Source organism: Melopsittacus undulatus, chromosome Z, assembly GCF_012275295.1.
Source record: "Melopsittacus undulatus isolate bMelUnd1 chromosome Z, bMelUnd1.mat.Z, whole genome shotgun sequence".
Classification (NCBI taxonomy): domain Eukaryota; kingdom Metazoa; phylum Chordata; class Aves; order Psittaciformes; family Psittaculidae; genus Melopsittacus; species Melopsittacus undulatus.
The window spans coordinates 15,092,211-15,110,054 of NC_047557.1; the positions used below are offsets into that span (position 1 = coordinate 15,092,211).

Below are 17,844 nucleotides of genomic sequence, written 5' to 3' on the forward strand. Positions count from 1 at the left end.
AAAATAAGTCCTGGCTGAGCTGGAAAATATTTTTAAAGCAACAGACTACCTATAACTCTTATGAGAAATAGCTTAGGAGAAAAAAATCCCAGAAGTTCATCACATGGATTACTATTTCCACGAATGCTCTTCAGACTGCAGAGCCCAAAGGACAGAGCTTGCTACCATGAGAAAACTGTTCAGCTGGATTTATGTTTTCTCTGTTCTAGTGCAGCCAGGCAGTAATAGCACTGAAATGCTGTCTGATGGAGAGAAGGAGCCAGCAGCAGAGGTGAGACAGATCATTGTCAGCCAAAGGTTAGTAACATACTCAGAGGAACCTACAATGCATAGTGTGAGGGTGTGAGAACAGGGCAAGAGCATGTCTCTCATTTCCAGTGCTGCAGTGGTGAACTTACCTCTCTTGGCTCACCCCTGTCCTTTACTTTCTGCCAAATGATGCTTAACAGATGGACCAGAGTAGGAGCAGACACTCACCATGCCACGCACTCATACTCTTCATAGAAACAGCACTGGTCCCAGACAATACACAAGTACCTCAATGACCTTCCAGCAATGAAGTTTAGGACCACCCACCAGCACCCGATCACAGCTTGAAACAGCATCTCTGGATATGAAATAGCTTTTCCTAATTCTTCCCAGTGGCAAATTTAAAGACTGATGGTTACACTCTAGTTTCAGATTTAATTATTTCATCTTAATTGTCCAAATCCTAACCCTCACCATGCATGCAGCTGAAGTAGAAGTAAAACTTGCTGGGCTGATTGCTTGCAACAGCCCAGAGCAAGAAATGGAAACCAAGTTAAAAGAGTGTGTGAGGGAAAAAAAGAGATGGTGAAAGGTGAATAAGGAACAGATGCAACAAGAGTGGTCATGAGCAGAGACAAATCCTCCTCCAGAAGAAAGGACAGTGATCACAACCCCTGCACCAGTAGTAATTAGTTGGATTACGGCATTGCCTTGCAGCTGTAATTTGAATAGGTCTCACTGGAAAAGGAGGGAAGCTAGTTTCAGACTTCAGAGTATATGAATCCAAGTAGGAAGGGAATAAAGATCTAAGGCTGTCCCACTTCATCGTCCAGCAGGAAAACTAAGGAGGCCATCATCAAAGATCTAATTTCACTCTTGATTTACAGTGCTTTTTGGCACAACTGCCATGTTGAGAGTGCCATGGCAGCACTTGAAAGATAAGTAGGTTTCAATACGCCATCATGAAACAAATGATGGTAGGATTCCTCCTTTGTGCTATAGCTCAAAAATTTTCAGTGGGAAAGTGCCTGCAGCTCACCATGGCTCCTACTCCACTCTAACCACTCATTCTCTTTTATATCTTAATACTATTTTATGATATAATACATTCTGGATGACAGTTGCTTAGTTACAAAAACTCTCAGAACAACAGCTACAATATTAAAATATTGCCAAAGGTCAAATCCCACTCTATGATCATTCAGTGTCTTAAAGACATGGGGCTTATTATTTTTCTTTGTGTCTGAGATAAATACTGAAAGACGTTTTATATAATAGGCTGTGCTCTGGTGAAGCAATTGTACAGCCTGGGACAATACATGCAATGCTAGCATTATAATTATACATAATCTTTTATTATAATCTTTGAATACATGAAGTTTGTATCTTAGCCCACGTCCCTCACCCTCAGAAAAATAAATCTTGGAAGAAAATGGAATTATGAAACAGTTGTCCAAAAGTAAAGTTGTAGAGAAAAGATCAATAATATGAAGTTAAACATTTCCAGGCTTTAAGAACAAAAGAAATGAAAATAAGCCTGCTCCCTAAGAAAGAACTGCATTGCATCACACAGACATTACTGAATTCCTAGGGAACAAGCTTTGTTTCAAGAGGAAGAACACAGGTATTTTTATAGCCCTGTGCACATTCTGCATCATACATAAGGTGTATGAGACCTTTGGCCTGGCTGCCTTTCCTATTTTCAAGCCCTTTTCTACTCACCCCGTTGCAGCCACTTCTACAAATGTGGCACCAGGGTGCCAGAATCCCTTACTGCGTCCTCTACAGGCTTTGCCCCAACAGAACTCTGGCTATAGCCTGCATGCCCTACCTGTTCATTCACTCCACAAAGGTTACTTGTTTAGAAGCATGGGGATCATCTAATAAAATAATTGGGGCTTGGTATACTCTCTGATCCCAGAGACTGTCTGTAGACTTTCTGACCCCTTTCTCTGGGATCAGTGGATCCCAGAGACTTTTTGTGGTTAAGACTTCCTTAGCCTACCATCAAAGCAGACATAGCCATTGCAGAAATTGCAGGTGACTTCTCTAGGGAGAGTGTGGATGTATTCTGTCTAGAAAGCCCTCTAAGATTTTGGAGAATACTGAAAATTGCCCAAACACATGAGGAATGATAGAGCATATGCAACAGGGTTTTAAGAGCTAAAAAGATTTTTCTGAGAAATTCTATCCACATCCTATCACTCCAGGACCACAGAGAAGCTAGAGATTAAAAATTCAGACTTCCAAACACAGAGTGACTGCTTCTTAGAACTGCTGAGTTCTCTGCTTAAAAACTGACAAGGGTGCACCTACTCATCTACTTACCAGAACAGTTCTGAAGTCGACTGTTTGCAGCATGTAAGTGTGAATACAACATAGATTCAACAATGTTACAAACTAAGCAGGTATATTTGCTAATATATACGTTTTTGTACTACAGAAACTCCTTATCAGCTTGAAAGCCACCTTAAGAATAAATCTGGAAAGTCTTGTTTGTGTAAACCTCAGTCATTTTGTAACTTACAAATGAAGAGGAGAATGACCAACCCACCAAGAAACCATTCCCTTCGCATTGAGGTAAAAGCAGCTAGCATCAACTAATGCATTTCCCCTGGGTAAGCACTTGTTAGTGTCTATTAGCTGTAGTTTCCTTAGTGATCTAAGTAGTGTCAGAAAGATCAAAGAAAACCCAACTGACTTAATAATCCATTTGCAATTTCACTACAGCAGCCGTGCAGACTAAAGCATGAAATCTTTGAGACAAATACACATTAGTGACAGGTTACAGCAGCAGGGTTGGAGGAATGAACATTTCCTTTCATGATGAAAAACACTTGCTGCCTTCTGTATATGCAAGGTCTGACAGTGCTCAGAATGTGATGATGGATCACATAAAATATCTTTACAAGTAGTCATACAGCATATAGAAGAACTGCAAGCAGGTCTTTTGGTGCATAACATGATAAAAGTTAGGAGAAGGTCAAATGGAAAAGACTGTGTTCAAAAACTGTGTAAATAAGGCCCTCAGTGATACTGTTCAGTGTTGGTCTTGGTATGCCTGGGTAATGGTTGAACTTGATGATCTTCAAGGTCTTTTCCAACCTAGTTGATTCTATGACACCCCAAACCTCCAGAAGAGAACACCACACCAATTACCCTAAACACACATCCCAAAGATAAGTCACTGATGGTTCTCATGGTCACAGAGCTGGTGATCACCATGCCAACTTCCTTTCTGGACTAAATCCCACAGGATACTAATTTGTATGTAGATAAATACTTTTCCCTAACAAAGTTATTAAAACTCCAGTGCTCATGTATTTTATGACATTTTAATACTATTCCAGTTTCATGACCAAAGCTACCAGACACAACCACACAGCACTTCCCAAGGGAACACTATATTAAAATCCTTGGGGAGACAGATTCTCCTCTGGTGAAATGCCACTAAAATGCCTGCCAGCAAAATTAGGCTGAGCATACACAGCCTATTTGGAATTTTATTCTGCAGGCCTATTGACATAGCAGATAGAGACTTCAAATGAAAGCAAGGTCTCCCTGTACTGCTCTGTATGCAAACAGAGGTTGCCTCTTGTGTGGAAAGACTAGAAAAGTAATTAATGGTAGTCTGAGGATGAAGAGAAATACTAAGGATTAGGCTGGAGTGCCCAGAGTACTTTTGAACTCCCTAGTAATATACCAGAATGACAGTTTGTACCACATATATTAGTGAGAGATGGAGTCTGCACTTGTCTGTTGGTAGTTAAAGAGCTCACATACCACGTATGTTGCTATGGGGTCACTATGTCCTAAACATAAATCAGCTCACTGGGGCCTGCTGCTCTCCTGCAGCCCATAATGAATGCAGATATCAAGGTTACAAGCAGAAAGGATGCCTAGACAATCAGGAAAATACAGCTGCCACACGTGACATTTCTGTTTTCTTTTTCAAAATATAGGGAATATCAAGTCAGTATCAGTCAATATCAAGAGTGGATCAAAATATGATCAAATTCCTCTCTTCCAGCAACACAGCAACAACTCTCACAAGGTCATCTGGCTTGGAAGAGTGCACCCTCTGCAACTGTTTTAAAAAAAGCACTTCTTGAAACTTCAGGGATTATTTTATTATTTTTCATTTAATATCCACCTATGTGCTAGCTAAATCTGACTCTGCTTAGTATGTGACTGCACCCAGAGGTAGCTTTTTGGCAGACAGCTTCTGTGGCCTGTTTACCACCCTTTTTGTTAACAGTTTGGCTGCTTTGCTTCTACTTCAAAGATCCATTCTCATGCACAGGTTGGGTTTTTTCCTGGTTTGGGGGATTTTTTTTTTTTTTAATTTGGTTTGATTGCTAAGGGGGAAGCTTTAGCATGGTAGGCAAGGATTTAGTCACATGTGGAATACAGGGAACATTATCCCTAGAGATTATTTTGGAAATCAAGTGACAATTGACAGGGTATGTATTTATGTCTATTTCTTGAAAGCTTTAAAAGTATCACAGGACTTTTGCCTCCTCTGAAGGAGTTCTATTTTTTCCTGTTCTGTATTACTCAACCTCAGAGACAAAAAAGAGAGTATCATGCTTGTCTCCAGTGTCAGAGATAAAATTAGCAATTTCACTGCAAATCAGAAAACAAAGTAGATCATTATGAAGAACTACTCTACACTCATGAAAAGGTTGTTTCACAGCCACCTTTGAAATGTACTAAAGGCAGCTGCCTCACTGTGAAGTTAATTCAATAAGCAGTGGGAACATAATTCATTTGGTACATACTGTTTGCTAATCAAAGAGTATGCCTTGGCATCTGAACTGTGTCTGACAGAATGTTAAGCCTGAAAACATATTGTTAGCCCTCAAAGTTTTTCATCAAATCCAAGAAACATAACATGCACTCATGCAAGCCATCTTCCTCATTCAAATATGAAGATGAAAGCTGTGTTACATAGTTTTGCTATGATGAGCTGTGGTCCTGAGAAGAGCACACAACAAATGGCTTTTGTTTCCTGTATTTGTGCAGGAATAGAAATCTTGATGACTTTATAATTTCTCCTTGTTTCAAATTATTGTCCCACATTACCTGTGATGACACAAAGCCTGTGAGCAACCATTCTCAGTAAAATCTAGTCCTGGTATATCTTCTACTGAACTCAAAAGGTTTTTTTAATCAAAGTTGCCAGGGGCCTCCCCTCTTGCATATCTGTGCTATGGGGAACAGGCTGAGAGAAAACATTACATCTCCTTATGAAATGTATCAACTTAGGAGAATTTTCAACTGCATTTTGAAGATTTGGACCTTCACCATCACATGCAGCTGCAATGAAAAGCTGTTAAACCAATCAGCTTGGCTATGGAGGAATATTTCTTTCACAACATGAGATACAAAACAGCAGAAAAGGGCACAGATTGCTGCTCAGTGTCTGCTTGCAGTTTTTCCAGTCTGTTGCAACTGAGAAACCAGGTTCCTCCTCAAAGGTGGCCACTGCTTTTCAAAATGTACATAATTTCATGGCTAACAAACAGCTTCAGAGATCAAAACCTACTATGGTTGTTCTGATCCAAAAGGACCTAAACTTTGTTCTATTTCCAGAAATAAGTCAATATGTAAATGAAAATGGCTACTCTACAGATGGCAGAAATAGAGACAACTACAGGCTCTATTGCCAAAGGAAACATTTCTGCAATGTAATATTTAATTTAGAGGAGGGGGGTAAAGCCACACCAGAATTACCTGAAAAGTTCAATCTTATTCCACATTTGCATTCAGGTCTTTCAAAATTTAGTGTGAGAGAAAAACCCAACCCAAATACGATTACAAAACTGCTGCTAAAAGCAAGATACTGCATTCTTAATGAAAAGCTCTTCCCAGCTAATTAGTTGATAAGCAGAAGATAGTACAAAACATACAAAACTATGTAGCAACTGGCAACAAAAACACGTATGTTATCTACCTGAAGCCAATAATGCATGTGGTTTGTGTATTTATTCTGAAAAGGACAGAATAACCTTTATATAAATAATTGCGAGACAGTTCCAAGTAACAAACAGTGCACTGGAACTTATGCTCTGGCTCCTAAGTTACTGCAACATTAATGCAGTGAGATTAAAGTGAATTCTGTAAATTCTATTAACTGTGCCACATCTTTTAATTGCTTGTCTATGTACTTTTTAACAGGATCATCATCAAATGAGGATCAGTTGAGTCTACTTCTAGAGCAGTTAACAATATAGAAGCTCAATTCCTACGTTGATTAACACACATTCAAAGCCTGTGTTTTTCTGCAGTGTATTCTAGTAACAAAAAATACAAATACAAATTTAAAATGAGATGCCACACTTGGAAGCTTAAATACTAGCTTTGGAGATAATTTTAAAGATCCCTTTCTCTTGCAGTGGTTTAAAGTTAGGCAAAGAAGGGAGAAAAAGCACATTCATGCAACAGCCACTGATTACACACTTGGAACTCATGTGAAAAACCTCAACTGCAATTTGGAAACAACATTTCCAGGTATTCCAGCTCCATTATTTACCAAAATTTCAAGTTATAATCTCAAAGTTTACTGTAGAGAAAGGCTTATTAAGAGTTCAAAGGCTCAAGTCATTCAGAGCTCAGACAAATTTATTCAAAATCCACTTTTTTTTTTTAGTTTTCCAAACAGCTTTGAGGAAACACAATCTGAGTCAGAAAAGAAAACAAGGCTTTTTTTTAATAGATATTTTACTGATGCACCAGATTTTAAAAAGAACCTGGTAGTTTCTTGATCTTGATCTTGTCTGAAGAACACTCAGAAAGACGTTTACCAAAAAAAACCAAATCCCTGAACAACAAAGTGAGTGCTTAACAGTGAAATCCAGCAAGAAAGTAGTATTTCAATAGAGAGAAATACTCTTCAGACTCTGCAGAAAGGGAGAACCCTAGACCAACAGACTTACAAAAACATGTGAAGGATGTAAACAGCGGCAAATGCAGTCGTGCAAGCATTTCTGAATCTTATTCCAGTGTTTATAAAACCTTCTGTGTCAGTGTTTTACCATTTCAGATAAAAATTTTCCTCGTTTTTTCAAGTTAACAGTCACTTGGGAAAGCTGCCATAAAAATGGCTCAATCTTTCTCAAAAATGGAGCATGTTTTCTTTTGCAGGTTGTAGTGTCACAGGCACTGTGTCATTCACCTCATACAGAAGGGGACAGTGTTCCAAATAGACCTTCCTGACACAGGCATATCCATGCAGACAGCAGAACATTAGAAGGCCATTGACCCCCATTATAAATTTTTTACACCCTGCAACCCTTCTTTTATTTTTTTTAAGGGGAAAAAATAGCTCTTGTGTCTTGGCATTAAATTTCACATTTCCTACAAAGTTGGCAGGAACAGTCATACATATATGCCTTTAAGCTGAAAATTTGCTGTGATTTATTCAAGTCAGAATGGTATAAATAACTCATGTCTTGCACAGACTGCTTTTTTTGTAATCTAACAACTAATGGCCTGTCAACACAGTATTTCATATACAGAACCTGTACAGTGGTCTGCAGTCTCATTCCTGTCTGACAAATGAAGGCTTCTTTGGAGGCAAACTCACTCTAACAGTGTCCTCGTATCTTTGATATAATGTGTAATGGTATGCAGAAAGAAAATCAGTACACCTTTAAGGTATGTAAAGGTAGTTAAGGATACAAATTCTGCAGTACCAGGCTTTGCTCATGAGCAAAAAAAAAAAAAAAAAAAATCTACCCAATACCTGAAGCCTGATGCATAAATAGACATTTACATGATCTAGATAATTCAGATAGATTTGTCCACATCAGTAAGGAAATCCAAGGCAAGGTGTTCAGTGCTCATGGTAAGAAACCATGTTTGAAAAACAAAAACAAAAAAACAACCCCCCAAAAAAAAAACCCAACCCCCCAAAAAAAGAAACAAGAAAAGGCTAAAACAATCCCAATCCCATAATCGCTTTAGGCTTTAGCGCAAATTTTTATTTCAAAATACAAAAAATTGTTTTTCAGTGTGTGTCTCTTTAAATATGTTAAGATTATGCACAAGTTCTGAGTAACGCACAGTAGGGTGGAGTTTCTTTAAAAAGAATTAGAAAAGCAGCATTACCAAACACACACATTCAGCACAGCAGCACGTTACCTGCCAGAAACTTACCTTTCTGTGATCGTTTCTCTGAGACCACTAGTAACCCCTTTCACCACTGTACTAGCCTTTGGTGTCAGCACTACTTGAGATATAAAGAAGGAACCTTTCTTTCTTCTTTCAGTGATTGATGCCTGGAGGAACTGAATCAGCTTTTCTGGATCTGTTGTGTTTGCCCAAGGAGCTGGCATCATCTGGCCTGGCCAAAGAAATGCTACCTCAAGAGCCACTGGACTGTGGTAGAACACCAGCACTTGGTGTTCCTTTTCCCACAGGTACTGGAGACTTACTTCATGGGCAAATATAGCAGGACACATTTTGTTTCCATATGTGTCTTTGAGCATTTGGACAAGCTTTTCGTGATGGTATTTCTGCATCCCGTAGAAGTGATTGAAATCCAGAAAGACCACTTCTTTTGGGTGGTCAGCAAGAAACGCATTGATCTCTTCCAGACCCTCCTTGACTTTGGCACTGAATAAACCATGAGCAAAGTAGAGCTCATTGTCTGGATCTCTGGGCTTGGTGGAAATTCTAAGATCAAAATACCGTATACCTGCCCCCAGCTGACTGGTGAAGTTCATGGTCTGTGTAGCCAGCCACTTTCTCATCAGCTTTTTAGCCACAGTCCCAAAAAACAGACACAAAATTCTGGACCGTCTCTGGCTGTTCAGGACCAACTGGAGAAGCTTCATCGATGTAAAAGCTAAATGAGTCATGAGAACCTAAAAACACAATAGAAGAAAACAATCAATATTGTATTAATGTGTTATTAGTGATTCTTAACAGTTTTCTGACCTGTACCAGCATTCACCAACAGACTCCTCCCCTGCCCTTCCTCTCAATATACTAAATTTGTCTCTCAGCATTTACCACAACAGCAGCTTGTATGACCTTGAAGTAAACAGGCACTACTTTCATTGCTTGTATGGGCACTTCCTCACTTTCTTCTCATTCTTATGCCTTTAAGTTCACTGAAGTCATTGGGCTCTGAACATCAAAGCAATCCTGGTGTAAGTCCAGCAAAGATAGTCCCATAATATATCCCTAGAGACAATGAAAAGAGGAGAGTCTGGCCCAATCATGCATTGTGTAGTTTACAGAAACAAAAAAAAAATAAAAATTAAAACAACTAAAAAAACCCCCACAAAACAAACCAACGACATCATAGCTGGCTTTGCATCACAGCTAAAATATGAGTTGAAAATGCACAGGATACTTAACTTTTCTGACCTTTTCTTTATTTCAAGTCTCATCATCAAGGTTACTGAATGCTGTTTTCCTTCTTAAATTTACCTCATAAGTACAATAAATAGAGCCAAGAATAGCACTGCCTGTCACTGATAAAATACAGAAACTCCAATGCATGCTCTTGAACAAGATGCAGTACTCAACATGCCTATGTACAGAAGTTACCATTCCATAGCAAAACAAAGATGAATAAAAATGCATGAGACACCTTGCTATGCAAAATACTGTTTCTAAGGTACATCCATTAGGAAAACCCTCAACCACAAAACAACTTATCTTGCTCAGCATTTAGACATTTACATGAAAGCAGCTGATAAAGCCAAAGACATCAGCAAACACATGATCATTCTCTCCCCCTCCCCCCCGTCCCCCCCATAAGGGACATTATGGAGAGGTGAGCTGGCACTAGAAGATGCTTATCACCCTTGAATACCACTGCCCTTCTGAATACTGATGGTGAAATCTGGCAGTTTATACAGAAATACTCTTTGGCTGCAGGCAGAGCCACAGTCCTGCTGTTCCATGTAGAAGAAATGCTTCTGGTCAGATTCACCATAGCAAGCAGGTCTGCTCCACAGCCTATGTAACACTGCTTGTAAAACTCCTTCAGTACCAGTAGAACTCTATTTCAGAAATGGATGGTACCATTAGGGCCTCAGAGATGCAAATCCTTGAGTTCAGAGCACAGGTTTTTTCTGCTACTGACACCTTTGTAGGTGCCTTTAAGAATTACTTTCCAAAGCATGTGTGCTGTGCAAGTACCACATTAATGAAAACCTGCTAGTCAGTCATTCTTGTTGGCAATGCCATTTTAACTGAACTGATACAAACCCTAGAAACTGAAGTGACAGCTATAACGTTTTCTTCCTTAACAATAAATGGAGTCACAAAAAATCATCTTAGACTCTGGCTTGGATTTGGCTTCATTTAATCTGAGAACTGTTTTAAGATTTTGTACAGCCCTGCTTTTCATGGTTGCCTCTTTGAACTGCCTTTTACTTTAAATATTAGATAAATTTTCCATTTTGATTAAGCTTTCTGCTTCTAAGTGTTGCAGAGATAGCATATTTCCTGCAGAAGCTGATTAGATCATGGAGTATCTGGTTACACACTGATATCCCAAGGGACCAGATCTGCATACAGAATTTAATGGTAAAACAAATGATTAGAGCAATGACTTGTGTTTCAACAGTATTACAGGGAAAATCAATGAGATACATTAAATGTTCTGCTCAATGTAACCTTCACTAATCTAGAAATCAAAGTAAATCGAGTCTTGTTTAAACCAAGGCATAGCTACTGATATTAGCTAGGGATGGATCTTGCAAACCCTCACTTTGTCCATTGAAGCCCCCTTTATTTCAGTAGGATTTTAGGTCAGAAAAAGTACAGGTATAACCATGATCAACTGATTGCAAGGCAGGTTCAAAATGGTGTTAAGAGTAATTAAACGATTTACCCTTTACTGCTTGATCTACAGCCACTGACAACCTGAAGCTGCAGAAGTACCACCATGGCCAAAATACGGCAGTGCCAAACACTGCTTAAAATTACTTAAGAGAGGCACCACAGTTCTCACAGCAGAAATCTAAGGGGAGCAAGTTGTCAGCAGGCAGCTTTAGTTACTGGTAATGCAAAACAGAGAAGAGAGGTTAGAGAAGTGGGAAGCACCACAGCCAGACACTGAACATTACAAGCAGGATAGTTTAGAAAAACATCTTTTTCTTAATTAAGGTCTTCATGCACATATTTGAGCCTAAAAATGGTGATCTTTTCATAGAAGGTACAGAGAAAAGCACACAGTGGACTGAGTATCACCATGTATTGTAATCCAAACAAAGAATCCTGTTAAATACTACAAAAATAAAATAAGACTTAACTTAGCTGTCATTGAATGAAGCAGGAGTCAGCTTTCAAGAGACTGAAAAATACAGAAAATGTTTTGTCTTGCCACATGTACAAGTAATCTGTATAGGTGCCTAAATATTTATTTCCAGCATGCTCTCATGTACATTTCTATTTGTTTTCATCCTGCCCTGTTGTCTTAACCAGCTTACTCATGTAACTTTGGAACATTCAAAATCTGTATGTTTGGTAGAGCAAATTATAGTATGATATTTTCCACTAACATGCTCAAAATCACTATGTTCCTGATAATGAGAGAATTCTGTACGAACATACACTTGTTTTAGCAAACGGGTTTCCTTCCAACCCTTTGGTGCATGGAGACATTCACATTCTATATTGCCTCTGGGAAGTGGACTTGCAGGTTCTATATATCACAAAATCCCAGCGCTCATGAAGACAGACTGTAGGATACAGTCATGTTGTTCAGCCCAGAGGAGGCATCAGGGAAATGTTATAGAAGCCTTCTGGTACCTTCCAAAGGCCTACAAGAAATCTGGAGAGAGACATTTTACAAGGGCATGTGGCAACAGAGCAAAGAAGAATGGCTTTAAACTGGAAGAAAGTAAATTTAGATTAGATATTAGGAGGAGAATTTTATGCAAGTATGGTGAGGCACTGGCACAGGTTGCCCAGAAAGCTGTGGCTGTTCCATCCCTGGCAGTGTTCAAGGCCAGGCTGGGTAGGGCTTTGAGCACCCTGCTCTACTGGAAGGTACTCATGGCAGGATGCTTTGAACTAGATGATGTTTAAGGTCCTTTCCAAACTAAACCATCCTATGATTCTATGAAATTCTAGTGCACTGACTCCTGCAATCTTTAGAAAGTAGCAGTGCTTATACACTGACTGTCTGTTGCAAGAGGACATGCTGACCTGATATGCATGACAAGCTACCACAGAGAGTTCACAGACCAAGATTTGGAGAAGCAAAGGGAGGGGAACTTACTCGTCCTTTGTCAGGGTGGAGGAGGAGGAGTAAGCTGATATTCCTCTTATGTGCAAACATATTTTCTCACAAGTGTACTAGGTGTCCTCCACTTTCTTGAAATACGTCAGAGTTTTCCCACTATTTCAACACAACGTACTGTTGATACAAGAAGTCAAGCAGGAATGCTTGTGGATCAAGACCATGAGAGTGGCAAACAAGGGTAAACAAGATGTGCATATAGTACAGACTGCCCAGTCAAGAAGAGACAAAGTGGGCAAAACCTTCTCTAACAACTGGAAGAAGCCTTATAATTAAAGGGCTTGTTTTCGTGGGGAACAGATATATTTGCTAGCAATCTGGAAAGCAATGACTTTGTTTAGAATCACAGAATAGTTAGGGTTGGAAAGGACCTTAAGATCATCTAGTTCCCACCTCCCTGACATGGGCAGGGACACTTTACACTAAACCATGCCACCCAAGGCTCTGTCCAACATGACCTTGAACACCGCCAGGGAGGGAGCATTAACAACTTCTCTGGGCAACCCATTCCAGTGCCTAACCACCCTCACAGTAAAGAACTTCTTCCTTGTATCCAATCTAAACCTCCCCTATTTAAGTTTTAACCCATTACCCCTTGTCCTATCACTACAGTCCCTAGTGAAGAGTCCATGACCAGCATCATTATAGGCCCCCTTCTGATACTGGAAGGCTGTTATGAGGTCTCCATGCAGCCTTCTCCAGGCTGAACAGCCCCATCTCCCTCAGCCTGTCTTCATCCAGGAGGTGCTCATCCACTGATCACCCATGTGGCCCTCCTCTGGACTTGTTCTAAGAGTTCCATGTCATTTTATGTTGAGGACACCAGAACTGCACACAATACTCCAAGTGAGGTCGCACAAGAGCAGAGTAGAGGGGCAGTATCGCTTCCTTCAACCTGCTGGTCACGCTCCTTTTGACACAGCCCAGGATACGGTTGGCTTTCTGGGCTGTGAGAGCACACTGAAGCCGGCTCATGTTAAGTTTCTCATCAACCAATACCCCCAAGTCCTTCTCTGCAGGGCTGCTCTGAATCTCTTCACTGCCCAGCCTGTAGCTGTGCCTGGGACTGCTCCAACTCAGCTGTAGGACCTTGCACTTGTCATGGTTAAACTTCATGAAGCTGGCATCAGCCCATCTCACAAGCGTGTCAAAGTCCCTCTGGATGGCATTCCTTCCCTCCAGAGTATCAACTGAACCACACAGCTTGGTGTCATTGGCAAACTTGCTGAGAGCGCACTCAATCCCAGTGTCCATGTCACCGACAAAGATGTTGAACAAGACCGGTCCCAACACCAATCCCTGAGGGACACCACTCGTTACTGGTCTCCAGACCGACATTGAGCCATTGACTACAACTCTTTGCGTGCAGCCATCCAGCCAGTTCTCCATGCACCGAGTGGTCCACCTATCAAATTGATGACACTCCAATTTAGAGACAAGGATGTCATGTGGGACAGTGCGAAACGCTTTGCAGGAGCCCAGGTACATGACGTCAACTGCTCCACCCCTGTCCATCAATTCCATAGCCCCATCATAGAAGGCCACCAAATTGGTCAGGCAGGATTTCCCCTTAGTGAAGCTATGCTGGCTGTCACCAAGCACCTTGTTGTTTTTCAGCAACAAGGTTGTTGTTTCTACAGGTACTCTTTCAAGCAGACAAGGCATGCTGCTGGACATGCTATGAACTAAGGAAGAAATGGTTTGAAGAAATGGAAGAGTGGACATGAAGTATGTGAGGTGATATAAGAATTTATAATGCTGAGGAAAGCGAGGAAGACAAATAGCAGATTTAAGATCCTGGATTTCAAAGCAGCCATCTTTGCTTGCTCGGGAAACTGGTATGTGGTAAGGAAACTAGTAAGCCTGCAGGGGAATTACCTTAAATGCCAAGTGGCTCAGGAAAAGTGTCTGAACTTGAAAGGCAGTGTCTCTAAAGCATATGGACAGTGTGCAGGAAAACAAAGAGGTGAGGCAGGAGGCAAGTTTATCTGTATGGATAACTTCCAAGTAACCTTAAACTGAAAAAGCAATGTACAGAAGGTACAGTGTCCCTGGGAGAACACTGGGGATCAGTGTTCTCTGGGATCATCTGGCTAGACAGCAGCTCTCCAGAAATTTTTTTTTTTTACTTGGACATAAGCAAAAAATAATTCCCCTGCAAGACCAGTTAAGCTTGGAGTGGGAGTGCAGCAGGGCTGGACTCTGTACCCCTGATCCTCATCTCTCACATCTAACGTGGAGTTAGCTCTGCTTTGAGCAGGGTATTGACCAGATGACTTCTTGAGATCTTTTCCAACATAAAATTATCTGTGTCTGCTCCCTACCTCTACCCCTGAAGATAAAGATTTATTTCTTTTCTCTCAACCTTAGAATCAATTATCAAGAGACAATCAGAATGTCTGCAGTAGCCAGGGTCCAAAAAACAAAAGTGCCAAGATTCAACCATTGAGACATTAAATTTTCATGAACTTAGATGTGGCCAAATACTACTTGGATATTCAAGAATAAAATGTACAATATTACTTAGATTGCAAGAAAACATCTATTTGTACTTCTGTTAGGGAAAACAATCTCTTGTTTTCTTTACTGAAATTCTGTGATAGGACAATTGGGAATACCTAACCCACTACATTTAGCTATGGATATATTTATGGCTTCCTGGGGACTAACCCCATATTTAAAAAATAATTGGTCTCAGTGCTGAAAAAAGTCCCTCGAGAGAGTGCATTTTAGTCCAGAATAGTTTCTTCAGTCCCATAAAGACATAGACAGAGGCACAGTGAAGCTACTATTTTTGATGGCTAAGCTTTAACATATCATTCACAAAGCAGGCAAGTGTACCTGAACTTCACCCTGCCCTGCCCTTCCCTTGCCTCATTGTGCACCTGGCCATCCCTCTTAACAACAGCCTGGCAGCACCTAAAATAAAGGTACTGAATCAAACAGTGCTGCCCAACATGCTCCTGAAAGTAGCAATCACACCCTAAAGATCCAAATGGCACAGAAAACACACAGACAGATGGAAGCAAAGTTTCACAACTTTTGGCATATTTTACTCACTTTCCCTTGTCCCACAGGCTGCAAGCTCCTGTCTCTGTGCTGGGAGTTTTCCAATAGTTGTTAGAAGTGGGCTCTTTCACTACTGCTTTGGTGACTGTTGGTGAAATGTCACATGTAGTGCAGCCTTGCTTTTTTTGAAAACATCCTTGTTAATTAGGGCTCTACAGTGATTGACAGAGTATCACAACACATTCCCTCTTGTGATAGAACAGCTAGGACAAATTCCATGACCTCAGGCACACAGGAGACCAATGCAGGTGTTCTTGCAGTCTCATTTGGTATGTTCTCACTGTCGTGTTTGGACTTAAAAATCAAACCAGAAAAAAGCCCTATGAATATTTACCCAGCTGCCTGTGATTTCAAGGAATAACAAAGTCTAGTCATGACCACTAGAGCTGATGCACTTCAACATTGTATTTCACCTTGTTTTTAATATGGCTGAGCACTACTCTGTCCATCAAAGCCACAGCACATGTCAAGGAAGTTGGAAGGTGCTGCCATGAGCAATGAATTCTGACTTTGCAATCCAGATACCTTTAGCATTCAAACTGCTTAGGTGATACAAGCTTTGTTTGATAAAAAGATTACCCTGAAAAACAAAACAAAAACAACAGGGGGAAAAAGAGATACAGATTTTGCAGAGACATAGCTTCCTTACAGGCAGCTGCCCATCTTACCACCTGTTTTTCCACTGTTCATCACCATTTGTGCACCCCTGACACCAACCAAAGGCCACAGGGCTTAGTCACTCAGCACTCCAACATCCAAAGGCATGGGAAGATAGCTAGACTGCCTCAGGCTTCACATGCCTCAGGTAATGCAAAAACTCAGTTAATGAAGAAGTTGGAGTCAGACCAAGGGTGCATGTGTGACCCATTACAGAAGCTGTGTATCTGATCGCAATAAATCATGATGTAATGCATATAGCTAACACTCTGCTTCCCATAAAATCTCTTTCTAGGCTCATAAACTGTCAAAATCCTATGAGAAACAGTTCAGTTCCCCAAGCACCATGCTGCCATTTCTAGGTAAAACAGTTAAAAATGCAGAGACAGTCTTATGCAAGTTAGCTTACATCTGGTAGAGAAGAACTGAGAAGTCCAAACCTGCCCCTCTGCAGAGACACCAGTGAACTTTCTCTTTGCAATCCCCCAAAGTTTTGTTTTGTTCTGTGTCTGAATTAAGAAGCCTGCAGAGACTGAGCTGGCCACCTCCGAGGTCTTACCCATCCAAACTCCCTGACCACAAACAGCCAAACTGCCAGAGTTTTGCACTAACTGTGCAAGTACTTACAAGGAAGCTCATCTGCAGTATATCCCCCTATCTCAGACTCCGACAGTCACATAGGATTTCTGCAACTCCCTATCTGCAAGACTCTGCACTGCCCATAAATAAGCTAAGTTTTCAGGCAAGGTTGCCTGTAGCACCCATAGAATTATTCCAATCTTTTGGCTTTCTAAAGGCTCAGGAAACCTTTTCAATGAAAGTCAGAGTAGTAGATGCTCTTCTTGGATTCCTGGCCAGTCAAAAACTACACCATCTTATAACTTGGGCTCAGCATGGAAATTAGGATTTTCATTAAAAATAAAAAGTTGGACTTTTCTTTACATGAGAGGAATATTTCTTAATACGTAAGAATATCTGAGGTTTATTCAAGGTTTATTGCCTGATCAGAAAGTAAGAAAAAAATATTTTATAAGCCTGCATTATGTAGGTGGTGAGGTAGCCCATCTATAACTGAAATCAAAGTCAATCAACCCCTCTCAAGTGATGAAAACAGAAGAGCTATTTCACTTTTTGTAGATAAAGCTCTGAAGTTTCTATTGAAAAAAAAGACAGAAAGCAAAATGAAGACATTTTTAAAACAAGCTCATTAAACTTAAAATGTTTTTGTGGGTAACATTAACACAAATCATTACATTTTTTAAATCAAATTTTTTTCCAGGCTATACAGCACAAGCAACTTTATATACAGACACTTAAATCTTCCAATGACAACAGTTTTAACCTGTTAAGTAAGCATTTAATGCTTTCAAACTATAACTACAGATATGAATTAAACTTGGTTTTCAACAGGAGATTGCCAATAAAGTACAAACCCAGAGTCCAATTCTAAGAACACTTAACTGTTCGAATTATTTTAATTATGTGCATGAAAGTCTGCAGTGAAGAGGCCCATTTTGATTTAGCTTCTTTCAGAAGAATAAGATTCCAAATTGCTTCAGAATTACATGAACACCAGATAAATTGAAGTTATCAAATACCAG

General features: G+C 40.2%; 1 protein-coding gene across 1 annotated transcript in view; it reads right to left on the reverse strand.

Annotated features, from left to right (window-relative positions):
• Window positions 1-17,844, reverse strand: part of PLCXD3 (phosphatidylinositol specific phospholipase C X domain containing 3) — an 88,808-nt gene that overhangs the window by 17,984 nt on the left and 52,980 nt on the right. Inside the window, 2 exon segments of the mRNA XM_034073059.1 lie at window positions 8,410-9,029; window positions 9,031-9,119. Of these exon segments, the coding sequence (XP_033928950.1) occupies window positions 8,410-9,029; window positions 9,031-9,119 (709 nt within the window).